Source organism: Macrotis lagotis, chromosome 1, assembly GCF_037893015.1.
Source record: "Macrotis lagotis isolate mMagLag1 chromosome 1, bilby.v1.9.chrom.fasta, whole genome shotgun sequence".
Taxonomy (NCBI): Eukaryota; Metazoa; Chordata; class Mammalia; order Peramelemorphia; family Peramelidae; genus Macrotis; species Macrotis lagotis.
The window spans coordinates 227,998,480-228,024,313 of record NC_133658.1 but is presented as its reverse complement, the minus strand read 5'-3'; the positions used below and the strand labels follow the sequence as shown (position 1 = coordinate 228,024,313).

The window sequence follows — 25,834 nt, the reverse complement described above, 5'->3', positions numbered from 1 at the left end:
CCCAATTCTTGCTGCAGGTTTTGTGGCTTGTGCTCCTCACTCCACACTCATTCTGGTATAGCAGAGTTCTCTCACCGCCCTTCCAGCTGTTCCCTGGGCTGAGTTGGGATTGTCAAATTTTTTAACAGGAAGAGCTGAAGTCTTTTAACCCCTCTCCTCATTCAATGCCCACCAATTAAGTTTCATTTTTGACTTGTCATGGGAATTCCCTTTCAGAAGGTATTTGAGGCATTTCAGGGTTTCTCTTGGCATCCATGGTTACCTAGAGAAATTATTAATTATTAATGATAAATTTATTGATTGCTGGTGAACCTAATTAATAGTTTATTAATTACCTAGAAACTTTTTCTCTAGGTTCATTTCCCTTCCTTCCTTTGTCTTTCCTTCCTTCCTTTCTTCTATCTCTCCCGAGAGAACTGAGATTAAAGCCTAGGTATCCAGATTCCAAATCTAGTGTTCTTTTTGTTGTTTTAATATATTTTATTAATGTTTTTATCATAATCATTATAATATAATGGATAGAATTTTGGATATGGAGTTGAACTCTTGATACTTGCTGGCTCTGTAAACTGGAGCAAGCTACTGAATCTCTCCAGATTTCAATTTTCATCTGTAAAATGAAAGCCTTGGACTAGATGACCTCTAAAATCCCATCCAGATTTAAATCTGTGATGCTGTAATCCTAAATTTTCCCATTACCTTTCTAGATTTAACCCTCCTGCATGGCAAAGAAAAACAACCAAATACTGTTTTATACAGAAAACTTCTATTTGATAGTGTGCACTATATTCTATCCTCTTCAGTGAGGGATGAGATTGATTTTATATTTTCTCCAGGACTTCAATTAGTTTTCCTATCTTTCAGTGTTAAGTTTGATTTTGGTGATATTATTGCCATAGTCATTGTAGATCTTGTTATCTTGATTCTGTTTTTATAATTCTGCATCAGTTCATATAAATTTTCCCACATTTATCTGACAAATCCAACATTCTTTTTCTACTCCACAGTACATCCCCAATAAAGAATACAGGTGGTAGGGGGTGAATTGAAAATAATCTAAAGATGATGTCCTTTAAAAGAGTCTTTAATTCTGTAAAATCATGTTAATCTTTTTCTTACACTCAGGTTTACCTTTAAAGCTGTAATAGGAGACAGAGAATTTCCAGAAGGCAAAGGCAGATCAAAGAAAGAAGCAAAAAACAATGCTGCCAGTCTAGCTCTTGACATACTAGAAAATGAGGTGAGCTATTTCAACTTTTTCCTTTACATGGGATAAACATTCTTATCTCTCAAATCTATTTTACAGTTTGACTATGAGGAAAAATAACTGTAGAAAACACCTTCACACTTTCTTGTGAATTTGTAAAACTGTACCTCTAAAGCATCTTGGGAAAGTATTTAACCAGATGGAAAAAAATAGAAATGTAGTTAGAGCTAGCATCCATTTAAATTATTTAAATCTTAATTTCAGAGGTAAGGAGACAACTTCAGAGGAATTTATGACAGGATCTTCCCCTTTGGCAGTCTCAATAGCTATTTACTTAATCAGGTCTCCTTAACTTTTTTTGCATTGTGAAACTCTTCAGAATAATATTTTTAAATAATTTAAGAAAAAGCTAAATTTTATTTAGATAGTGTAAATGAAGATGTAATTTATTTTTTCCACCCAAGTTCACAGACCCCTGAAATCTATCCCTGTACCACAGGTGAAGAGCCCCTTCCTTTGATATTATAACAATATATCTCAAAAACTATATACTATGACCAGGTGAAATTTATACCAGGAATGCAGGGTTGTTTCAATATCAGGAAAGTTATAAGCATAATTGACCATAACAATAACAACAGCAACATAAATCACATGATTATATTAAAAGATGCAAAAAAAACCCTTTGTCAAAATACAATCCCCATTCCTATTAAAAACACTAAAAATCATAACGATCAATGGAGCTTTTCTTAAAATGATAAATGCCATTTATTTAAAACCAAGAGCAAGTGTTATCCATAATGGAAATAAAGTTGAAGTCTTCCCAATAAGGTAATGGGTGAAAGATGTCCATTATCACCAGTGTCATTCAGTATTATACTAGAGATGCTAGCTGAGGCCAAAAAGACAAGAAAATGTAATTGAAGGAATAAAAATGAACAATGAAGAAGCAAGATTATCACTGGTTCCAGGTGAAATAATGCTATGATTAGTCATAAAAACTAGTTGAGGGACAGCTAGGTGGCATAGTGGATAAAGCACCGGCCCTGGAGTCAGTACCTGGGTTCAAATCCCGTCTCAGACACTTAATAATTACCTAGCTGTGTGGCCTTGGGAAAGCCACTTAACTCCATTTGCCTTGCAAAAACCTAAAAAACAAACAAACAAAAAACCCCAACTAGTTGAAACAATTAACTACCAGCGAAATTATGGGATATAAAATAAACTCCCAGCAAAGTTCATCAGTAAGGGATAGAAAGAGAAATTACCCTTAAAATAATTGCAGGCAATATAAAATATTTAGGAATCTACCTGCCAAGAAAAATGCAAAGGATTTATATCAACACAATTAGCAAAATACTTTTCATACAAATAAAGACAAATCTAAACAACTGGAGAAATATTTATTGCTCATGAATAGGCTGAATCAATATAATAAAAATGACAGTTCTATCTAAGTTAGCTTGCTTATTCATTGCCATACTAAAGAATTATTGTTATTATTATTATTATTATTTTTGCAAGGCAATGGGGTTAAATGGCTTGCCCAAGGCCACACAGCTAGGTAATTATTAAGTGTCTGAGGCTGGATTTGAACTTAGGTACTCCTGACTCCAGGGCTGGTGCTCTATCCACTGTGCTACCTAGCTGCCCCTAAAGAATTATTTTTGGGAGCTAGAAAAATTAGTAATGAAATTGATCTGGAAAGAATAAAAGGTCAAAAATACCAAGGGGATCAACGAGAAGAAAATTTAGGAAAGCAATCTAGCAGTTCTAGATTTCAAACTATATTTCAAAGTGGTAATCATCAAAACAATCTGGTACTGGCTAAGAAATAGAGTAGTGGGATAGTGGAATAGATTAGGTACACAAACACTGTAATAAATAATCATAGTAATCTAGTGTTTGATAAACCCCCAAAAGCTTAGATTTTTGGGGGTGAGAACTAAAAATTTAACAAAATTTGACAAAATTTGTTAGGAAACTTGGTTAGATCTGTTCAAAACTCCACCCAAAACTTTTGTGTCTCAGTTTTCCCACATGATCTTTAATATATGTCATTTTTCTTTCATATTAATTAAAATCAGTTAAGTTGTTTCCAACTGGTTTTACAAACTAGAAGAAAATAAAAAGGAAAAAAATAATTTCCTTCTTTTTATTTATATTCAATCATGTCCAATTGGTTTCAGTTTTTGTTTTTGTTGATTTAATTTTTGGCAAAGTACTGAAGTGGGTTGCTATTTTCTTCTTTAGACCATTTTAAATATGGGGGAAACTGAAGCAAACAGGGTTTTCTAGTTTTGCTAGTCAGCCCAGGATCATACAACCAATAATTATTTGAGACTGGATTAGAATTCAGGTTCTTCTGACTCCAGATCAAGCATTCTATCCATTGTGCCATCTAACTGCTCCCTTTTCTTTTCTGTCTTTGTTTTTACCTTCTCCGACTTGTCTTAGGCAACTTGGTAGTACAGTGGATAGAGCTCTGGCGTTGGAGTCAAGAGGTGAGGAGTTCAGATTCAACCTCAAACACTTGATACTTACTAGCTATGAGACCTTGGGCAAGTCACTTAACCCAGATTACCTCACTTACAGGCCCATCTCTAGTTGTCCCAATTCATAACTGGCCACTGGAGGAGAAAGTGAGGCTGGTGACTTTGCACAGCTCCCCTTATTCAAATCCAATTCATGTGCTTGTCATGGCATCTTCTCCCTCATGTCATGGTCTTCTTTAAGAATAAAGGACAAACATCATCATCATTATTATTGTTGTTATAACATGTCTTAGGTTGTGGAGGCAGAAAGAAAGAAATTCATAGCTTTCCTCTTTATCTCCCACTGAGTGTGATCAAAGTAAGAGTAAATAGATCTGTTTTATGATTTTATTAGACTCCCTCCACCTTTTTAACTTATTTTTCTGTGCTGTCTCATGGCTGCTTTTTATGAATGAGGAAGTACTATTCCAACCTTACTGAAGACACCTAATTCCCAACCACCTCCAACTCTTCCAGCATTGTGAATATTTATTCTGATGATCCACAACTGGCAACGTGGAATTGGTTTGTCTGTCCCTCCTTAGGACCTTAGGACCTCCAAGGACCCCTCCTTAGGTTTTAAAAACCTCCCTTATGCTTCCTTAATCTCTTCTCAATTTCTTCCCCATGGGTATTCTGGTCTTACTGTTGTATTGATAATGAGGGCAGTTTCAGTTTCAAGCCCCTCTCAACTGCACTAAAACATCATTTCTGCCTAGACTATTGATCTTTAAGTTTTGTCTAATATGCACATCTACCTGGCTGTAATTCCCCCAAGGTCTCATCCCTTATCTGGGTGAATTTTCTTTTTTCTTTTTCCCATTACTTTCTCAATTCCTACAGTTTAGTGAAGCTCAATAGATACGACTCAGCAGGTTCTCAGCCAAAGTTTTAGCCCCTTGTTTACCTAGGGATCACAAGGAAGCAACCCAATCTGATTCCATCAAGAATACCAGTATGCCCTTGCAAAGAGGAATGCTTCCCAGCAAGCTCCTTTCTTACCCTGCCTTCTGCTGGCACTTTGCTTCTCTGTGCAGTGGTGAGAGAGGAAAAACTAATCAAAATTTGGATTTGGCTTTTATTTCTCCTTATCTTCCCTGAGTTTAGGGAGTTCTGCCCACCATGGGATAAAGGTCCAGTTTGGCTGCTGCAGAATAAATTCCTTAGTGATCACATCTCCCTCCACCGCCACCCCACCCCAAGTGTTATCCTAGCACACTGGGCAAAAATGGTTAAAAAGATAATATTTCTTTGAACTTTTATCCTCAATAATGAAGCAAATGCAGGCAGAGAAAAAAAAAGGAATTTATTAAGTACCAGCCAGTGACCCCTGGACTGACTCTGCACAAATTTTTAATATGACTTCTAAAGCAAAAAAAAAAAAGAGTAGTTTTAGTATTTCTTATTCCATGAAGAATTTTTTTTGTGTGTAATGTTTACCTGAAAGATATTCCTATTGTGCAATAAGAGAAGAAAAAGAAATTGAAAGAATTAGAATTGGGAAGGAAGAAACAAAACTCTCACTCTTTGTAGATAACAAGAGTTTATAACCAGAGAATCCTAAAAAAATCATCTAAAAAACTACTAGAAACAATTAGCAACTTTAGTAAAATTGCAGGATATAAAATAAGCCCTCATAAATCCTTAGCATTTATAAATATCATATATTATATTATAATATAATAGTATAATATTATAATATAACATAATATATAATATTATATTATATATATATACATACATATTACTAGCAAGATACAGCAGCAAGAGCTCAAACAATATAAAACACTTTGGAGTCTACCTGCCAAGGCAGACTCAGAAACTCTGTGAAAACAACTATAAAACACTTCTCACACAAATAAAATTGGATTTAAATAACTGAGCAAATATCAACTTCTTATGGATAGGCTGAACTACTATGATAAAAATGACAATTCTACCTAAATTAAGCTACTTATTCAGTGCCCTACCAATCAAACTTCCAAAAAATTACTTTTAATGAGCTAGAAAAAAGTAAATTCATATGGAGAAACAAAAAGTCAAGGAAAAAGTGCAAAAGAGTGGCTTAGCCTTATCAGATCTAAAATTATATTATAATGCATCAGTCATCAAAACTGTCTGGTTTTGACTAAGAAACAGTGTGGTGGATAAGTGGAACAGACTAGGTACAAAAGAGATAGCAAGAAATGATTATAATAATCTGCTGTTTGATAAACCAAAAGAGCCCAGATTCTGGAATAAAAACCTCTCTCTTTGATAAAAGTTGTTGGGGAAATTGGAAGTTAGTATGCAGAAACTTGGATTAAATCAATACCTCATGCCCTATACCAATATAAGATCAAAATGGATACAGGATCCAGACATAAAAGACAATATTATAAGCAAACTAGGAGATCAAGGAATAGTTTACCTGTCAGATCTATGGAAAGGGAAGCAGTTTATGACAAAAGAAAAGATGGAGAACATTATTAAAAACAGACAATAATTTTGATTACATTAAATTTAAAAGCTTTTGCACAGACAAAACCACTGTAACCAAGGTTAAAAGAAATGTAGTAAATTTGGGCAGCTGGGTGGTGAAGTGGATAGAGCACTGGCCCTGGAGTCAGGAGTACCTGAGTTCAAATCCAGCCTCAGACACTTAATAATTACCTAGCTGTGTGGCCTTGGGCAAGCCACTTAACCTTGCCTTGCAAAAAAAAAAACCCTAAAAAAATGTAGTAGATTAGCAAACAATTTTTACATTTAGTATTTCTGACAAAGGACTTGTTTCTAAAATATACAGAGGACTGAGTCAAATTTTCAAAAAAATAAGTCATTTTCCCAATTGACAAAAGATATGAAGAGGAAATTTATAGATGAGGAAATCAAAGCAATCCATAGTCATGTGAAAAATTGCTCTAAATCATTACTGATTAGAGAATTGCAAATTAAATCATCTCTGAGATACCACCTCACACCTCTAAGATTGGCCAATATGACCAGAAAGGACAATGATCAATGTTGGAAGGGATGTGGGGAAATCGGGAACACTAACACATTGTTGGTGGATCTGTGAACTCATCCAGCCTTTCTGTAGAACAATTTGGAGTTATGCTCAAAGAGTAATAAAAATGTGCATACCCTTTGATCCAACAATGCTACTACTGGGTCCTTATCCTGAAGAGATCATGAAAAAGGGTAAAAACATCACTTGTACAAAGATATTCATAGCAGCTCTGTTTGTTGGTGGCAAAGAATTTAAACAAATCATGGTAAATGTATGTTATGGAACACCATTTCTATTAGAAACCAGGAGCGATGGGAATTCAGAGAAACCTGGAAGGATTTGCATCACCTGATGCTGAATGTGATGAGCAGAGCCAGAGAAATGTTGTACACCATGGCAGCAACATGGGATTGATGATCAACCTTGATGGACTTGCTCAGTTCATCAGTGCAGTGGTTAGGGATGATTTAGGGTATCTGTGATGGAGAGTACCATCTGTATCCAGGGAAGGAACTGTGGAAGTTAAACAAAGACCAAAGACTATCACCTTTAATTTAAAAAGGAAAAAGGTTATCTTGTGTATTATTGTTTGCTATCTCTTATATTTTATTTTTTCCCTTGTGCATATGATTTTTCTCTCAATACATTCAATTTTGATCAATGTACAACATGGAAACAATGCGGGGACTATAAGTCTGCCTTCTGTGGGGGTTGGGAGGAGGAAAGCAAGATTGGGGGAAAAACTGTAAAATTAAAAAAAAAGCTATCCCTTTCATAAGATATCTGACAACTGTGTGTTTGAAGACCTCCAAGGAGAGGGAACCCATTGCTTCTGGAGGCAACTTATTCTTCTAATAGACAGCTCTAATCAAGAGGAGAGGCAGTTGGGTGGTACAGTGAATAAAGTTGAGCTCTCAAGTCAGGAAGACCTGAGTTCAAATCCAATCTTATATACTTACTAGCTGTGTGATTCTGGGCAAATCACTTAACCCTGCTTAACTTAGTTTCTTCATCTATAAAATGAATTGAAAAAGGAAATGGCAAACCACTCTATCTTTGCTAAGAAAACTCCAAAGAATTGAGCATGACTGAACAACATGAAACTGAAGTTTTTCCTTTACCTGAAGCCTACATTTGTCTCTTTTACCTTTTGCCCATTGCTGTGATTCTGCTTTTTTTGGGGTCAAACAGGGATTGTAATCCCTTTTCCACTTAAATGCTGCTTATACACCTGAACACAGCTATCATATATCTCCCTCAAGTCTTTTTATCTATTGCACATCCCTAGTTTCCTCAGTCCTCATATGGCATAAACTCAAGACTTTTTATTCTTCTGGTTGCCACCTCTGAACACTTATCATCTTATCAATGCATTTCCCATACAATAGTGGAACTCCAGACCTAATGTGATCAAGGTAGAGCACAGAAGTACTATCACTTCCTTGTCTCTGTAAGTTGTGTCTCTCTTAACACAGATTTAGTCACATGAACTATTCTTTTTGGTTGCCACATTGAATTACTGACTCATGTTGAGAGATAAAGACAGAGAAAGAGAGAGAGAGAGAGAGAGAGAGAGAGAGAGAGAGAGAGAGAGAGAGAGAGAGAGAGAGAGAGAGAGATCTTGCTATTATTGTATTCCTATGGGTCAATACTTTAGGAATGAAGTATCCTTAAATTCTCTCCTTTGGAAGCAATTCCTTTAATTTAGAAGACAAGTCTTGGTTTCCTGAAGATGAGAGAGGTAAAATGATTTATTCTGATAAGAGCTAAGAAGTGTTAAGAATCAGGATTTGAACCCAAGTTTTCATAACTCACATCCAACATTCTTTTCATTACATAATGCTATTCTTCATTCCCAGGCATAATTTAAAGAAAATACAATTTTGATTCTTATTGACTGAATCTTATATACATATATATATATATATCTGAAATATATCATCATATTTTATATGCTTATGTAGTCATTTTATTCAGAAAAAATTGAAGAATCAAAATTCATTTTTGTTTCACAATTTTTTCATAGGATGTGATCTTTTCACTGTCATCAGTGTCACTGCAACCATCAGAAGTTTCAGAAGCAAATATGCCATCCACAATAAATTATATAGCCCTTTTGAATGACTACACACAGAAGAAAAGACTTTCTTTAACTTGGGATACAGAGACTAAATTTGTACATTCTACAAGTCCAAGGTGAGGTGACATTTTACTTTTTTTCTCCTGTGTTAATATGGTCTTTTTTTTTTAGTTTTTAGAGCAATTTCATATTTTATCAGTATCAAGTATGAAGAGCTTAGCATGACTTGTTAACAAATATGGATGAACTCAGTTATGGATTGGTAACAACTGAAATTAATTGCTTTAGGGAATGGATTCATTACTCAAACTTAGGAAACTAATTTATAAATGAGAATGTCTTACTTGTTCCTTTACAATGGGAAATGCTTATATGAACTGATGTAAAGTAAAATATATTGGGTAAAAAGTAGAAGTAGTATTGTAAGATGATGAGTTGTGAATGATAGCTATTCTCTTTTTTTAAATTTAATTTTGAATTTTACAATCCCCCCCAATCTCACTTCCCTCCCTCCCCACCCCCAAAAGGCAGCCTGATAGTCTTTACATTGTTGAATGACAACTATTCTCAACAATACAATGATTCATGATAACACTGAAGGACTTTTGATGAAAAATGCTATCCATCTCCAGGGAAAGTACTAATGGTGTCTCAATACAGATTGTAATATACTTTTTTTCCTTGAGGGTTTTTTTGGGTCTATATTTTCTTTCACAGCATGACCTCATGTTTTGCATCACTACACATGTATAATGTATATTGAATCACTTGCCTTCTCAATGAGAAGATTGGGGAGGGAGGAAAGGAGAGAATTTGGAATTCAAAGTGTTAAAATGAATTTTTCAAATTATTTTTATGTTAAATAAAATATAAATATGAAATAAAAAAGAAAAGTTAAAAAAATTAAAAAGTAAGAGAGCAAATATATGTGGCAAGAAGAAGATGCTTGTTATTTGCATGGGACATGCCTCCAATTTTATTGGTACCTCCAGGAGAATTAAATGCAGAACAGAATATATCTTAGAGAATGCAGAATTAAAGCAAAAGAAGTTGAATATTCTTAAAGTGATTCAATTTGCTGAATGTTCATTAAGTCCTTTACTATACATGAGGTGTTATAGTGGATACTAGATGTTTAAAGAAAAAAAATAACATAGACAATATGCTTTTATTAAGTGCCTACTCTGAGCCAGGCAATGTGCTAAGAGCTTTGGATACAAAGAAATGTAAGACAGACCCTCTTTTTAAGGAGTTCACAGTCCAATAGGGAGACAACATACAAATGACTATGTACGAAGAAGGTAAATTGGAGATATTAAACAGTGGGAAGGCTTTCACATTAAGTGGGATCAGAAAATAAGATTTTAGTTGGAACTTGAAGGAAACTAGGGAAACCAAGAGGTAGAGATGAAGAGGAAGAATATTTGAGTAATGGGGAATAATCAGTGAAAATGTCTGAAATCTTGTTCAGAGAAGAGCAAAGAATCTCATGTCCCTGGATTATAGATGTCCTATTAAGTCTTACAGTTTCCTAAGGAGAAAACTAGTACATCTGGTGTGCTGCTGAGGGAAAGGGACTCCTTTCTACTTTTGGTGTCCACCTGATCTCACATAACTCTCATTTGTGGCTCCAAGAAGCTGTAACATGCACAATAGCCACACCTCAGTAAACCATTTCAGCAGACATTAAATCAGGTGTTGAACTCATTGGTGAATTATGGGACTATTTAACTCAAACATGTGAAGATTTCCCCTGGGGGAGTGGGTGGATGAGAACAATTTGTTCCAACAACCATGGAAAATATTTGAAGTACTTAAAGCTTGTTTAGACTTCAAAGATGTTAAAATCATCCTCTGCATCTCAAACTACCACCAGTTGCCTTGTTTCTGTTTTGCCCCTGGACTGTTATGACTCTGGAAGAGAGAGTGAGCCCAAGGACTTCATTGAAACTGTCTCACTGAAATTCAATTTACACAAGAATAAAAAAGAGTCTTAAGGATCACACACTGCTCACTTCCTGGTTGTGAGGAAGGGGCTAGAAAAGATGCCCTTGACAACTGTCTGCTTACCCAACCTTCGTCTGATTACTGCGGCTGGTGGGGATCCTATCCTGCAGTCAGAACATGAGAAAATGTACAAAAACTTCTTCAAAGGTGATTCAATTCACCATCGATACATGAAATGTGTGTCCCTTCATAGACAACATGAAATACATCATCTCTGAAAACAGTTGTTCCTAGAGAACTCAGTAGCCCTGAGTGAAACAAGGCTGGCATATAAAGGCAGCTTACTGAAGTTGAAGCTGGATATACATTTTTTCTGGAGTGACCAAAGTGAAGGGAAGCTTCATGAAGTTGGGGTAGGTTTCTTAATTGAAATGAATCTAGTCAACATGTTTGTATGCCTACCAAAAACAGTGAATGACAGGCCCATAATAATGAGATTGCCACTTTCAGAAAATACCATGCCATCATTAGTGCCTATGCTCCCACCATGACAAATCCTGATAAAGTCAAAGAAAAAATATTATGAAGAGCTAGAGACTCTTATCATCAATGTACCAAAAGATGATAAACTTAGACATTCAGACATGGCAGAGAGTCATTCATTTCTAAGAAGGCAGCATTTAATTCTAAGAAAAAAGTAAAGTACAAATGAAGTTTAGAGAGTTGTAAGATTCTTGCTTCAGTAGGAAAGCAGGCGAAATTTAGTTATATGCAGATAGTAACAGTCTAAAGCACTTCTATGATGGCTATTTATGGGCCAAAGGTGCAGCTCAACTACTCAGGCCTGATGGAGCATCATTGATTAATAAAAGGGACATGATCTTAGGGAGATGGGCTCTGGTTGAAGTCAGTCCCTTCCTAGCTGAAGTGCCAACTGTATAAGAAGTTTTGAATGTTATTAGCCTTCTTTCATATTGCAAAGAACCTGTTGCTGATTAATTTTCCAGTTGAGAATTACCAGCATTCCTTATACATAAAACATAAATAAAATTTTAGAAATTGAAAATAATAAGTTTTGATCTCATTCCAACTCCATCGTTTCTTCTCTGGATGTGGATGATAGTTTCCATCACAAGACCTATAAGAATTGTTTTTATTGTACTGCTGAGATGAATAAGTTCATCACTGTTGATCTTCATACAATGTTGCTGTCAATGTTTCAACTCCTGTTTTAAAACCTTTAAATGTCAACTCTTCTAAGAAGACCTTATTGATTTCTAGCCATTAATGACTTTTTTCTCTAATCTCATATAATATTTGACTTCTGCCTTTCTATTGTACTTATAATATATTGTAGGAGTTTTTTTGGGGGGGGAAGGATATAATGATATCCCCCCCCACTAAAATGTGAACTCCCTTAAGATAGGGACCACGTCTGTTTTAAAGTTTGTAGCTCTTTCGGTGCACAGTGCTCTACATTCAGTAGACACTTAATAATTGCTAAATTGAATTGATGATACTTTATAAATATATAACAATGACAGCTGGCATATTTTCTGACTTTCAAATTCTGTAATTCTGTGGTTCTGAAAATTAAAGAAAAGATTAGATTTTTACTTTGAGAACTATCAAAGCATTTACAATCATCTAGTTGAAATAATATAGTGTTGGAGTTGCAATCAGAAAGAATTGAGTTTGAATCCTATTTCAGAACTTAATCAGCTACATGACTCTGGGCATAATACTAACACTTATCTCACAGGGTTGTTATAAGGATAAAATGAGGTAATACATGAAAAGTTGCAAATCTTAATTTGATGTTCAATATACTTATTAATATTTACCATATTATCATTATTATTCTCCATTGTTTCTTCTAGCTTTTTTTGTAAATGCAAGGTTGGGGACAAATTCTATGATGGTGGTAAGGGATCTACTAAGAAAGAGGCAAAACAATCTGCAGCCAAGAATGCATATGAGCAAATAAAATCAGCTAATGATTTACAGGTATGTTACCTTCCCTTTTCTTCCTGTCTAAATTCCCTTTTAAACTGGTTTGAGGATGAAACTTATCAGAATCTCCTGTAAAAATTTTTAAAAGAATACTGTTCTTGGGAAGTTTTAGGTGCTACATGTTGTAGAGAGGTTCCCATCTCTATCCTCTCTCAGAGTCTTTGCACAGATTAAGCTCCATGGCTGGAATATGAAAAAAGGCGGATAAGAACACTGATAATAATGAAGGTAAAAGAAGAAAGAAAACTTGGGGGAAAACAGACAGAAGTCAAATGATAGTTATAAGACTGTTCTTGAAGAGAAGGGAGCTCAATCCTCTAAGAGGAATACAGCTGGTGATGATATGGACCCATTAGCTTAGAACTTATCATAGGAAGTAAAGGGAAGAAAAGATGAGGAGTGGCAATTGATGATTTCGTGAAGACTAATATTAACGCAATAATTTGTTACCTTGAAAATAACTACAGAGACATCTACTATTTTCCTGAGGCCAGTAGTCAGCAATTTCTTGGAAATTTCCCATGTTTGTTGAAAAGGATGTATGCCTGCCTACCTGTGGTGACATATGTGATTAGAAATAATACTATTCAGAAGGTTAATGATTATTCTAAGAATTATGATGATCTAAAAAAAAGAATTATGATGATCTTAGGAGCAAAGGAAGAATTTTCATTGTTCCTATTATTGAAAACAACTTCTGAAAAGAAAGGAAGTTTTGGGAAATTAGATTTAAGATAGCATCTGAGAATGAAATTTGTATTTCTTAAGGAATGAGAGACTTTTGACTAGAATTGAAGTGTAGCTCACAAAGACTGATTAATAATAATAATAATAATAATAATAATAATAACAATAACAATAACAGAATTTATATAGATAAATATCATCTCATTTTATCCGATCCAAAAGTTTTCCCTGGAACTTTGCAAATCTAAACAAAAGGCTTGAACTTGAAGTGGAATGAAGGAGTGAAATAACTTTCTGTGTATAAATATATTAGCATTACCAGGGCAGAAGAAAAACAGCAGAGAGAGGCAGTTAGGTGGCACAGTGGATAGAGCATTGGCCCTGGAGTCAGGAGGACCTGAGTTCAAAGTCAGCCTCAGACACTTAATAATTACCTAGATATGTGTCTTTGGGTAAGTCATTTAGCCCCATTGCCTTGCAAAAGCCAAAAATAAATAAACAAACACTGAATTCATTAACAAAAAGAAAAGCAGCAGAGATACCAAAAATTCATGGAAGATAAAATTTATGATCCAATCACCTCAGATGACTATTACATAAATGCACAAATATGAGTAGCAAGCAAGGTGAAAAAGAAATCCTAACTCAAGAAAGCAAATTTAACTTTTTTTTCACCTTACTACAATAATCATGTTGTAAAAATAAACATAGTGTCTCCTCCCCTAAAATCTCAAGAAAAATAAAGTGAGAAAAAAAGTGTTCTTCAGTCTGTATTCAGACACTATCAGTTTTTCCTTTGGGATGCATCACATTCTTTATCATAAATCCATCAGAGAAATTGCTTCAGTATATTTTTCCCACAGTTGCTATTACTAGCTGTATTTCCCTTCATCCTCTTCCCCCACTCCCATTTATTCTATTCTTTCTCCTTTCACCCTGTCCCACCTCAAAAGTGTATTGATCTGCCTTCCCTATCCCACAATCTTCCCTCTCTTTATCACCTACACCCCCCCCCACCCTTTCCTCTCCAGTTTTTCTCTAGGGTAAGATAGACTTCTATATGCAGTTGAGTGTGTATGTTATTTTCTCTCTGAGCTACTTCTAATGAAAGTAAAGACTCACTCACTCCCCTTCACCTCCCCCCCTCTTCCATTACACTGCAAAAGTTTTTCTTGCTTCTTTTATATGAAATAATTTATTACATTCTACCTCTCCTTTCCCTTTCTCCCAGTATATTCCTTTATCCCCCATTAACTCCCTCTTTTTAATATATTATACCTTCAAATTCAACTCCCCTCTATGCCTTGTCTATATATGCTCCTTCTAACTACCATAATAAATAAGAAGGTTCACATGAGTTATCAGTATCATCTTCCCATGTAGGACCACAATCAGTTCAACATCATTAAATCCTTCATGATTTGCCCTTCCTGTCCACCCTATGTTTCACTTGAGTCCTGTACTGGAAGATTAAACTTTCTGTTCAACTCTGTTTAGTTCATCTGGAAAATTTAAAAGTCCTCTATTTCTTGGGATATCTATCTTTCCCCCTGAAAGAGTATGTTCAGTTTTTCTGAGTATTTGACTCTTGGTTATAATCCAAGCTCACTTGCTTTCCAGAATATCATATTCCAAACGTTACAAAACTTTAATATAGAAGCTGCTAAATTTTTTGTTATCCTTACTGTAGCTCCATAATATTTGAATCGTTTCTTTCTAGTTGCTTGTAATATTTTCCCCTTGATTTAGGAATTCTGAAAGTTGGCTATAATACAGTTGAAATTGTTTTATCTTTGGCACATAATTTCTGATTTGGAATGGTTTGTAAGACCATGGAGATTGGAGAAAAAAATCTAGTCCTCCATCTTGTATTTTGTGTTATTCATGTAGTCATTTTATTTAGGGAGGAAAACTTTGAAGAGTCAAATAAACTTTCTAAAGTTTTTACTTTGTAGCATATAAGTGATTCTATGTCATCACAACCATCTCAACACTCAAGCATCTCAGAAAACAAAACACCACTCTCTACAAATTATATTGCTCTTCTGAACCAGTATAAACAAAAGATGGGACTCAGTCTGACTTTTCCCATAAAACCAATAATTGAACCTTCTGGAATAATAAGGTAAGGGATTATTTTGATCCTTCTCTTTAATGTTTGCTTCTTCCTTGACAAAAGTATGATTTTTCTTGTCATGGTTTCTTGTCTTGTCATGGTTTTCTTGTCACATTCTGTCATGGTTTGTTTTAGAAATTCTAAGATTTATGCTTCATTTTTTATTGTGATGTATGGAAAAACTCCACTGGAAAAATTCTACTCAAATGCTTCACTGTGGCACGGAGGTGACCTTAGTTTCTCAAAAGCTATGCCAGCAGATTATTAGCTTTTATTGGTTCTAGACAGTCTTAAGATATTACTCTAGTAACAGAATTTATTTTCTGAGAACCTAGTTAATTATGGAGTGTCATATTATCAGAAAGGTCGTCACCAGTTGTGAATTTTGGGGGTGTGGGAGGGGTTATAGAAACCAATGAAACAATGAAAATTTTTTAAATGCCGCTCATTCTTAGATGTTTTTAAAAGACCCTCATTCTTTCTGCTTCTGCAATGATAGTGGCAAAATAGTGAGAAAGATGGCTGAGGGTTTTTAGAATTCTTTGACCATGTTCTGGAGTGCAAGCCTAGACCTAAAGTGGCACTTTACCATGCTACTTCTTTTTAAATGTCCAGGGCTCATTGCCCCTAGGTTGGTGCATTTGTGAAGGACAAATGGTTTGATTACTCATGGTGTAAGTCCCAGGGCTCAGGACCTACTCAAATCGTTCTTGAATCCTGAAAGAGTGTAATAACTTTTGGTTGGACACCACAGGTGACTTACCATATCTTTTGAGTCATACTTGAAAGGCCTGGATGTCACTGTCATAGATGGAGATATGTCCTCTTTATATCTTTTTGCTTTGATATCAGTAAGTTATAACTGGGTAAATTCCCATTGAGCTTTAGCTCTTTTTCTCTTCCTTGAATCTCTAAATGAACTATTTTAATGCAAAAAAGGAAGATTTGTGGTAAGCGACTTAGATGAATCCTTGATCCTCTCAGTGTAGATACTTCTTTCTCTGATACAGATTGCAATCCTTCATGCCTTCACCTTTACCAAAATGATTTTTGTCCTTTCCTTCCTGTAAATTCTTCCAAAGGGCCTTCTGAACATTCTGGAGAGCATTCTTTGGGTATGATTCTAAGGTGACTCTATGCAGCACCTGGGCTGTTATAATTGTTGTACCACCTTCTCACTAAATGACTATTTCCCCTCCTTTAATGGTCAATTGTTCATACTTGGTTATATGTCTTTTATATCATTTCTTGAATATGCAAATCACCATTGACAAGGTACTGCAATCTAATTAAACACATGTGGATTTTTCATTGCCTAGTGAGTTTAATTTCTCCGAGATCATGATGTTTCATAATTTACAGCCATGTAGTAAAATAAAGAATATTTTTGTGAATAGAAAGATGGTCTTTTGTGGTAGCAAGCAGCTTGGAATTATTGTAAATCCTGGGCAAATTAATCATAACTGATATATAAATAGTGCATAAAAGTTTGCAAAGGATATTAAATGCATTATCTCAATTTGATCTTCACAAAACTTAATGATGTAGAAATTATGCAATGTGGCTTAGTGGCCTAGCAGTTTTGCTGCTCTGGGAATCAATCTGATTTCAGTTTAAATCGTACTTTAGACACTTAATAACTCTGTAACCCTGGGAAAATCACTTAACCTTCTCTGTGCCTCAATTTCCTCATTTGTAAAATGAGTATAAGAAATTTACTACACATGTATATAAAATATTTTGCAAACCCTGATTATATATAAATAGGTATTATTATCAAGTAATGTGATACAGTGGAAAGCTTTGGATTTGGAGTCAGAAGTATCTGGGTTCAGATACTATTTGTTCACTTATTCCCTTTATAACCTTAGGCAAGTCACTTAACCTTTTGGGCCCTTATTTTCTTTATTTATAAAAATAGGAGGGGCAGCTAGGTGGCACAGTGGATACAGCACCGGCCCTGGAGTCAGGAGGACCTGAGTTCAATCTGCCCTCAGACACTTAATTATTAATCTAGCTGTGTGGCCTTGGGCAAGTCACTTAACCCTATTGCTTAACAAAAGCAAACAAAAAAGTAGGAGGAGTTGGATTAGAAGTTTTTTAATATGTTCTCTAAATCTATAATCCTTATTATTATCCCTATTTAATTCATGAGGGTACTAGAACTTTGGGAGATTAATTGATATCCTCATGCTCTTACCAATCTTGGAACTGACAGCACCCATGGAGAGCTAATTAGGAAATGACAGCCTTGTCGGTATCTATCACATCAATAATCAATTGCATATTCTGTCATGTTGATATTACCTGGTGCTTTCTCATTCTCCTGAAAAAAAAATTAGTTCCTAATATACACAACTATTACATCAAAGTAAACAAAGTCAACACAATTCACAACCTCCATGTGAGGTGCCATAGATATTACTGTCCTCATTTTTTATAGACTTAGGTTGCTTATGGTCATATAGATGATGAACATCAGATGCAAGATTCATCATCTTCTTCATTCATTCTGAATCCATTCTTGACTCTGCCTGCTTAGCCGTGCTACTTTTCCTAACATTGTAGAACTCTGATATGCCTGTGGAGTAATTTTGTGGAGTTTGAACTCTGATGAATATTAAAGGTAGTTGGTGATAAGTCATTTCAGTTGTGTCTGACTCTTTGTAACCCCATTTGGGGTTTTCTTGGCAAAGATACTGGAGTATATCATTTCCTTCTCTAGTTCCTTTTACAGGTTAGGAAACTGAGAAAAAAAAAGGACTATTACTATTCTGGGGTCACATAGTAAGTATCTGAGGCTGGATTTGATCTCAGGAAAATGAGTTTTCTTGATTACAAATTAAGTGCTATATCCACTGTGTCACCTAACTGTCAAAAGAAGTTAGATTTGACATATCTGATAGCATATACCCTTCACGGATTTTTTTTGAATTATAAAGATTTTATTTATTTTGAATTTTACAATTTTTTCCCTAATCTTACTTCCCTATCTCCCACTCCTCACAGAAAGCAATTTTCCAGTCTTTATAATGTTTCCATGGTATACATTGATCTAAATTGAATGGGATTAGAGAAAAATCATATCTTTTAAATTTATTTATTCATTTATTTAAATTTATTTTTTATTCTCATTTTGTACAAATTTTTTTTACATTAATAAAATATACTTGTTTACAAGTAAACAAAATACCCCTCCCACAATGAATATAGACTTGCTTGGGCGAAAAAGTAAAGGGGAGAGAAAAAAATTGAAATTAAAAAAATAATAATAGTAATAATTGTAGGTATGGCCAGGTGGCACAATGGACGAAGCACCAGCCCTGGAGCCACGAGCACCCGAGTCCATATCCAGCCTCATAAACCCAATAATCATCCAGCCATGTGACATGCAAGCCACCCGATCCCCACTGCCCTGCAAAAACCAAAAAGAAGAAAAAAAAAGACCCAAAATAAAATAAAATAGTAATAATAGTAGGGGTGGCTGGGTGGCATACAGAGCATTGGCCCTTGAGCCAGGAGCGCCTGGGTCCGAATCAGGCCCCAGACACCCAAAGATCACCCTGCTATGTGGCCCCAGGCAGGCCACCCAGCCCCACTTGCCCTGCACCCTCCCCCAAACAATAATAATAACAAAAAATGTGCTTCAGTCTTTGTTCCAACACCAACAACTCTGTCATGGGTGGATCACATTCTTTATAAGTCCATCACAAAAATTACTTCCATATTTTTCCACTGTTGCCATTGCTGATCGCAACTCCCTCCTTTCTTATTTCTCCACTACCATGTACTCTATTTTCTCTCTCCTTTCACTCTGACTCTGCTGTAGGGTTGCTGAGTGGCCCAGCAGACAGATCCCTGGTCCTGGGGCCAAGAAGCCCTGAGCCCCCATACCACCCCTTAGGCCCAGAATCCACCTGGCCCTATGGTCCTGAGCAGGCCATCCAATCCCAGCCCCTTGCAAGAAGTAAAAAAGAAAATGTGTTATATCTGACCACTGTCCCCCCATGGTCCATCCTCTTCTCCTTTATTCACATCCCCACCCCTTCCCCCTGCTCCCCACTCCTTCTTACTCCAGTTGTCTATACCCCATTGAGTATATTTGCTGTTTCTCTCCTAGCCATCTCTGATGAGAGCAAAGGTTCCTTCATTCCCCCCTGGCCTCCCCCCTTCCATATCATTGCAATAGCTCATTGTAATAAAAAAAATATTTTATTATGTGAAATATCTTGGACTATCCCCCCTCTCCTTTTTCTTTCTCCCATTCCGTTTCCCTTTTTTTCCCTATTGACTCCATTTTTACACCCTATTTTATCTTCGAATTCAGCTTTCTCCTGTGCTTCAACTATAAAAGCTCCCTCTACCTGCTCTATTAACTGAGATGGTTCATATGAATATTATCAGTATCATTTTTCTATACATGCAGCTCATCCTCATTAAGTCCCTCATATTTCCCCCCCTCTCCTCCAATCTCTATGCTTCACCTGAATCCTGTATCTGAAGATCAAACCTTCTGTTCAGCTCTGGCCATTCCAAAAGGAACTTCTGAAATTCCCCTGGTTCATTGAAAGTCCATCTTTTTCCCTGGAAGAGGACATTCAGCCTTGCTGGGTAGTTCATTCTTGGCTGCATTCTAAGCTCTTTTGCCTTCCAGTATATTGTATTCCAAGCCCTATGAGCTTCCACTGTAGTTGCTGCTAAGTCCTGTGTGATCCTGACTGCAGCTCCACGATATTTGAACTGTGTCCTTCTGGCTGCTTGTAATATTTTCTCTTTGACTTGGGAGTTCTGGAACTTGACTATAATATTCCTGGGAGTTGGTTTTTTGGGATCTCTTTCTCGGGGGGATCGGTGGATTCTCTCCATTTCTATTTTGCGCTCTGCTTCTAGAATATCAGGGCAATTTTCCTGTAGTAATTCTTTGAAAATGATGTCAAGGCTCTTTTCCTGATCATGACTTTCAGGTATTCCAATAATTCTCAGATTATCTTTCCTAAGTCTGTTTTCCATATCGGTTGTTTTTTCAATGAGATATTTCACATTTTCTTCTAATTTTTCATTTTTTTGGTTTGAAGTATTGATTCCTGATTTCTGGTAAATTCATTAATCTCCCTGAATTCTATTCTTTGTCTGAAGGATTTGTTCTCCTCAGAGAGTTTTCTTATCTCTTTTTCCATCTGGCCAATTTTGCTTTTTAAAGCATTCTTCTCCTCAATAACTTTTTAAACTGTTTTATCCATTTGACCTAAGCCATTTTTTAGCATGCTATTTTCTTCAGCATTTTTTTGGATTTCCTTGACTAAGCTGCTGACTTCATTTTCATGTTTTTCCTGCATCTCTCTCCTTTCTTTTCCCAGTTTTTCTTCCAACTCCCTCATTTGATTTTCAAAGTCTTTTTTGAGCTCTGTCATAGCCTGAGCCCAATTTCTGTTTTTCTTGGAGTCTTTAGATGCAGGAGCTTGTGCTTCCTCATCTTCAGACTGAGTATTTTGATCCTTCTTGGGCTCATTTGCAAAATATTTCTCAATGGTCTTCCTCTTGTTTCTTTGCTTGTTCATTTTCCCAGCCTAAGCCTGTTTTTGGGGGTGCTTCCTGAGCTTTTGGCACACTCCCACAAGGGTCTCAGTGTGTGAGGTTCTGTCCTCCCTCCTGGTCTGTGAATGACCATAAGTGCCCCCCTCTGCCACGGGGCCGAGGTGGGGGGGCCCTGTTGTTCTATGGGGGGGTCTAGACTGGGATCAGGATCTGAATGTGTTCAGAGCCCCCAGAGTCCTGTTCCAGGAGCAGAGGACAGAGCTCTGAAGTCTCTCTCTTCACTCCCCTCCCTCAGCTCAATGGGCTCATGACCTGGGGGCTCCTGCTCAGGGGCTCCGCCTGCTTCTGTTCCTGGATCTGGGCTGCCAAAAGACCAAGTTGCTAGCTGTGTGCCCTGAGGGCCGGGCTCCATGTGCTCACTCTGGCAGAGGTCCCCTGTTGTTCCCCCACTTTGTACCCAGCTCCCTGGGGTGTAGCTCAGGAGACTCCCCCACTGCTGTGAGCCAAGGCTCCCAGCGCCCTGGGGCTGCCTCTGGGAGGCTGAAGTTCTTTCACTCTGGCAGGTCACCCCTCTGGTGGGCCACCCCTCCGACCCGGGGGAGCAGAGCCTTTCTGCTCTTTTCCAGGTTACCTTGAGTAGGAGAACTGCCTCACTGGGTCCCTTTGTGGGTTCTGTCTCTCGAAAGTTTAGTTAGAGTCCTTAGTTTATGAGTTTTTATTAGAGAGCTCCTAAAACTTGATCCCTTCATGTTGCCATCTTGGCTCCGCCCCGAAAAATCATATCTTTAAGGAAGAAACATTAAGTATAAGAGATAGTAAGATCAGACAATAAGATATTAGTTTTTTTCTAAATTAAAGTTAATATTCCTTGGTCTTTGTTCAATCTCCACTGTTCTTTCTCTGGATATAGATGGTATTCTCCATTGCAGACAGCCCCAAATTGTCCCTGATTGTGGCCTTGGGCAAGCCACTTAACCCCATTTGCCTTGCAAAAAAAAAAAAAAGAAAGAAATTCAATATGGTTAAACTGTTTATATTTCTATGTGGCAAAATAATATTTATAACCTTTAAAAGCTTTATTTTTTTAAGGTTTTTTGCAAGGCAAATGGGGTTAAGTGGCTTGCCCAAAGCCACACAGTTAGGTAATTATTAAGTGTCTGGGACCGGATTTGAGCCGGTGCTTTATCCACTACTCCACCTAACCGCCCCAAAAAGCTTTATTATTTTAAGAGCAATTAGAAGGAATATTTTGGGTGGATATAGCTTTGATGGGATGGTAACCCCCCCCCCCCAACGAAAAACAAGATAAAAGGGTAAGAAAGAAAATTGTACTGGAAGAAGGAGGGGGTAGATTGAATGGACTTAATTATCCTACATGAAAGAAGCATGAAAGAGCTATTATAATGAAGGGAAAAATGTGGTGGGGTAGGATGGCAAATAGAGCTTAAACCCTAATTCACATCAAAATTGTCTCAAAAGAGGAATAAAAAAGGGAAAAATAATATAGAAGGAAATAGTTATCTTAACTATTAGTTATCAAAACTATAAATGTTAATGGGATAAACTCAACCATAAAATGGAAGTGGATAGCAGAATGGATTAAACATAAGAATTTTACAATATGTTTTTTACAAGAAATACATTTGAAGCAGAGAGATACAGAGAGTAAAGGGAAAGAACTGGAGCAGAATCTATTATATTTCATTGAAGCAAAAATAACAGGGGAAGCAATCATGATCTCAGGCAAAGAAAAAGCAAAAATAGATCTAATTCAAAGAGATAAAAAAGGAGACTATATATTACTGTAAGGTACCATTGAAAATAAGATCATATCATGCTAAGTGAGATGAGCAGAACCAGAAGAACACTGTACACCCTAACAGCAACATGGGGGTGATGATCAACCTTGATGGACTTGCTTATTTCATCAGTGCAATAATCAGGGACAATTTGGCGCTGTCTGTAATGGAGAATACCATCTGTATCCGTAGAAAGAACTGTGGAGTTTGAATAAAGACCAAGGACTATTACCTTTAATTTAGGAAAAAATTGATATCTTATTGTCTGATCTTGCTCTCTTATACTTTATGTTTCTTCCTTAAGGATATGATTTCTCTCTTATTGCATTCAATTTGGATCATTGTACAGCATGGAAACAATGAAAAGACTGGCAAATTGCCTTCTGTGGGGGGAGGTGGGGAGAGGGAAGTAAGATTAGGGGAAAAATTGTAAAACTCAAAATAAATAAAATTTAAAAAAAAGAAAATAAGATCATATCACTACTAAATATAAATGCACCAAATTGTACAGCATTAAAATTTTTGAAGCATTTGGATTATTGAATGAGTTACATGAGAAAATAGATTATAAAACGATTTCAGGGTGTGTGTGTGTGTGAAAGGAGGGCTTACTTTTTCCCTGTTAGAGTTAAATAATCTTTTTAGTTTTTTCAAGGCACTGGGGTTAAGTGGCTTGCCCAAGGCCACACAGCTAGGTAATTATTAAGGGCCTGAGGCCTGATTTGAACTCAGATAGTCTTGACTCCAGGGCGCTCTATCCACTGCACCACCTGGCCACCCCAAGAGTTAAATAATCTAACCAAAAAATAAACAAGAAAGAATTTAAGGGAGTGAATGAAATTCTGGAAAAGTTAGATGCAGCAACCCTCTGGAAAAAAAAAACTGAATGGGAATAAAAAGGCATCTACCCCTTTTTCAGTAGTACATAGTTATCTACACAATTGACTGCTAATATTGACATAAAAACCTTACAACCAAATGTAGAAAAGCAGAAAGAGTAAACATATCTTTTTCAGATAATAATGCAGTATAAATTACATTCAAAAATAAATAATATAAGGAGAATTAAAAATTAATTGGAAATTAAATAATCTAATCCTAAAAAAACCAAATGGGTCAAAGAACAAATTATGGAAAAATTGATAATTTCATTGAAGATACTGATAGTAATGAGACAAACTACCAAAATTCATGGAATTCAGTCAAAGCAGAACTTAGGAGAAAGTTTATATCTTGATTGTTTATGTTAGCAAAATAGAGAAAAAGTGGATCAATGAATTGGGCATTCAACTAAAGAACTAGAAAAAGAACAAATTAAAAATCCCTAATTAAACATCAAATTAGAAATCTTGAAAATCAAAGGAGAGATTAATAAAATTGAAAGTGAAAAAACCGTGGAACTAATAAATAAAGTTAGTAACTGTTTTTTTGAAAAAAAAACAATAAAATAAACCATTGGTGAATTTTATTTGAAAAAGGAAAGAAGAAAATAAAATTATTAGTATTAAAAATGAAAGGGACGGGGCAGCTAGGTGGTGCAGTGGATCAAGCACTGGCCTTGGAGTCAGGAGTACCTGAGTTCAAATCCAACTTCAGACACTTAATAATTACCTAGCTGTGTGGCCTTGGGCAAGCCACTTAACCCCATTGCCTTGCAAAAACTAAAAAAAAAAAAAAAAAAAATTAAAGGGGTGAATTCACCACCAGTGAACAGGAAATTAAGACAATTGTTCAAAACTATTTTGCCCAAATATATGCTAATAAATTTGATAGGCTAAATGAAATGGATGAATATCTACAAAAACATAAATAACACAGATTAACAGAAGAAATAAAATGCTTACACAACCCAATTAAAAAAAAAAAGAAATTGAACAAGCCATTAATAGACTGCATAAGAAACATTACCCAGGATCAGATGGATTCATGAGCAAATTCTACCAAACATTTTAACAGCTGATCCCAATACTATATTAACTATTTGGAAAAATAGGCAAAGAAGGAATCCTTCCTAATTCCTTTTACAACAAATATGGTGTTGAGACAGTAATGTAGGTTTGGTTCAATATTAGGAAAACGATCAGCATATTTGATCATATGAATAACCAAATAATCAGAAATCATATATTTAACTCAGTAGAGACAGAAAAAAGTCTTTTGACAAAATGTAGCACCCCTTCCTGTTATAAAACATCACAGAGCAAAGAATAAATGAAACTTGCCTGAGAATAATAAGCATTACTTATCTAAAATCATCAGCAAGCATTATCAGTAGTAGGAATAAGCTAGAAATTTTCTTAGTGCAATCAGAATTGAAGTGAGTATACCCATTCTCATTTCTGTTATTTAAATATTATGCTAGAAATATTAGGTAAAGAAATAAGAGAAAAATATATGAAAGGAGTTAGAATAGGAGATGAAGAAAGAAAACTATCACTTTGCAGATAATATGATGTTATACTTAGAAAATCCTTGAGAATCAACTAAAAACTACTTGAAATTATTAACAACTTTAGCAAAGTTGCAGGATACAAAATAAACCCTCATAAATTACCAACATTTCTATATTACCAATAGAGTCCAGCAACAAGAGATAGAAATAGAATTTCCATTTAAAGTAACTGTAGACAATATAAAATATTGAGAAGTCTATCTGCCATGACAAATCTAGGAACTATATGAACACAATCATAAAATACTTCTCCCACAAATAAAATCAGATCTAAACAATTGGAAAAATATAAATTATTCATGGATAGATTGAACCAATATAATAAAAATGACAATTCTGCCTAAATGAACCCATTTATTCAGTGCCATACCATTCAGACTATCAAAAATTATTTTATAGAGCTAGAATAGTAATAAAAAAAGTTATCTTGAAGAACAAAAGCTAAAGAATATCAAGGAAATTGATGAAAAAA

General features: G+C 35.7%; 1 protein-coding gene across 5 annotated transcripts in view; it reads left to right on the top strand.

Annotated features, from left to right (window-relative positions):
- EIF2AK2 (eukaryotic translation initiation factor 2 alpha kinase 2) overlaps nucleotides 1-25,834 on the top strand; it is an 86,514-nt gene that overhangs the window by 11,601 nt on the left and 49,079 nt on the right. For all 5 annotated transcript variants that reach the window (XM_074209715.1, XM_074209712.1, XM_074209714.1 and 2 more), the window contains exons 3-6: nucleotides 1,126-1,240; nucleotides 8,760-8,929; nucleotides 12,641-12,767; nucleotides 15,416-15,585. In XM_074209715.1, coding sequence (XP_074065816.1) covers nucleotides 1,126-1,240; nucleotides 8,760-8,929; nucleotides 12,641-12,767; nucleotides 15,416-15,585 — 582 coding nt within the window. The remainder of the gene's footprint in view (nucleotides 1-1,125; nucleotides 1,241-8,759; nucleotides 8,930-12,640; nucleotides 12,768-15,415; nucleotides 15,586-25,834) is intronic.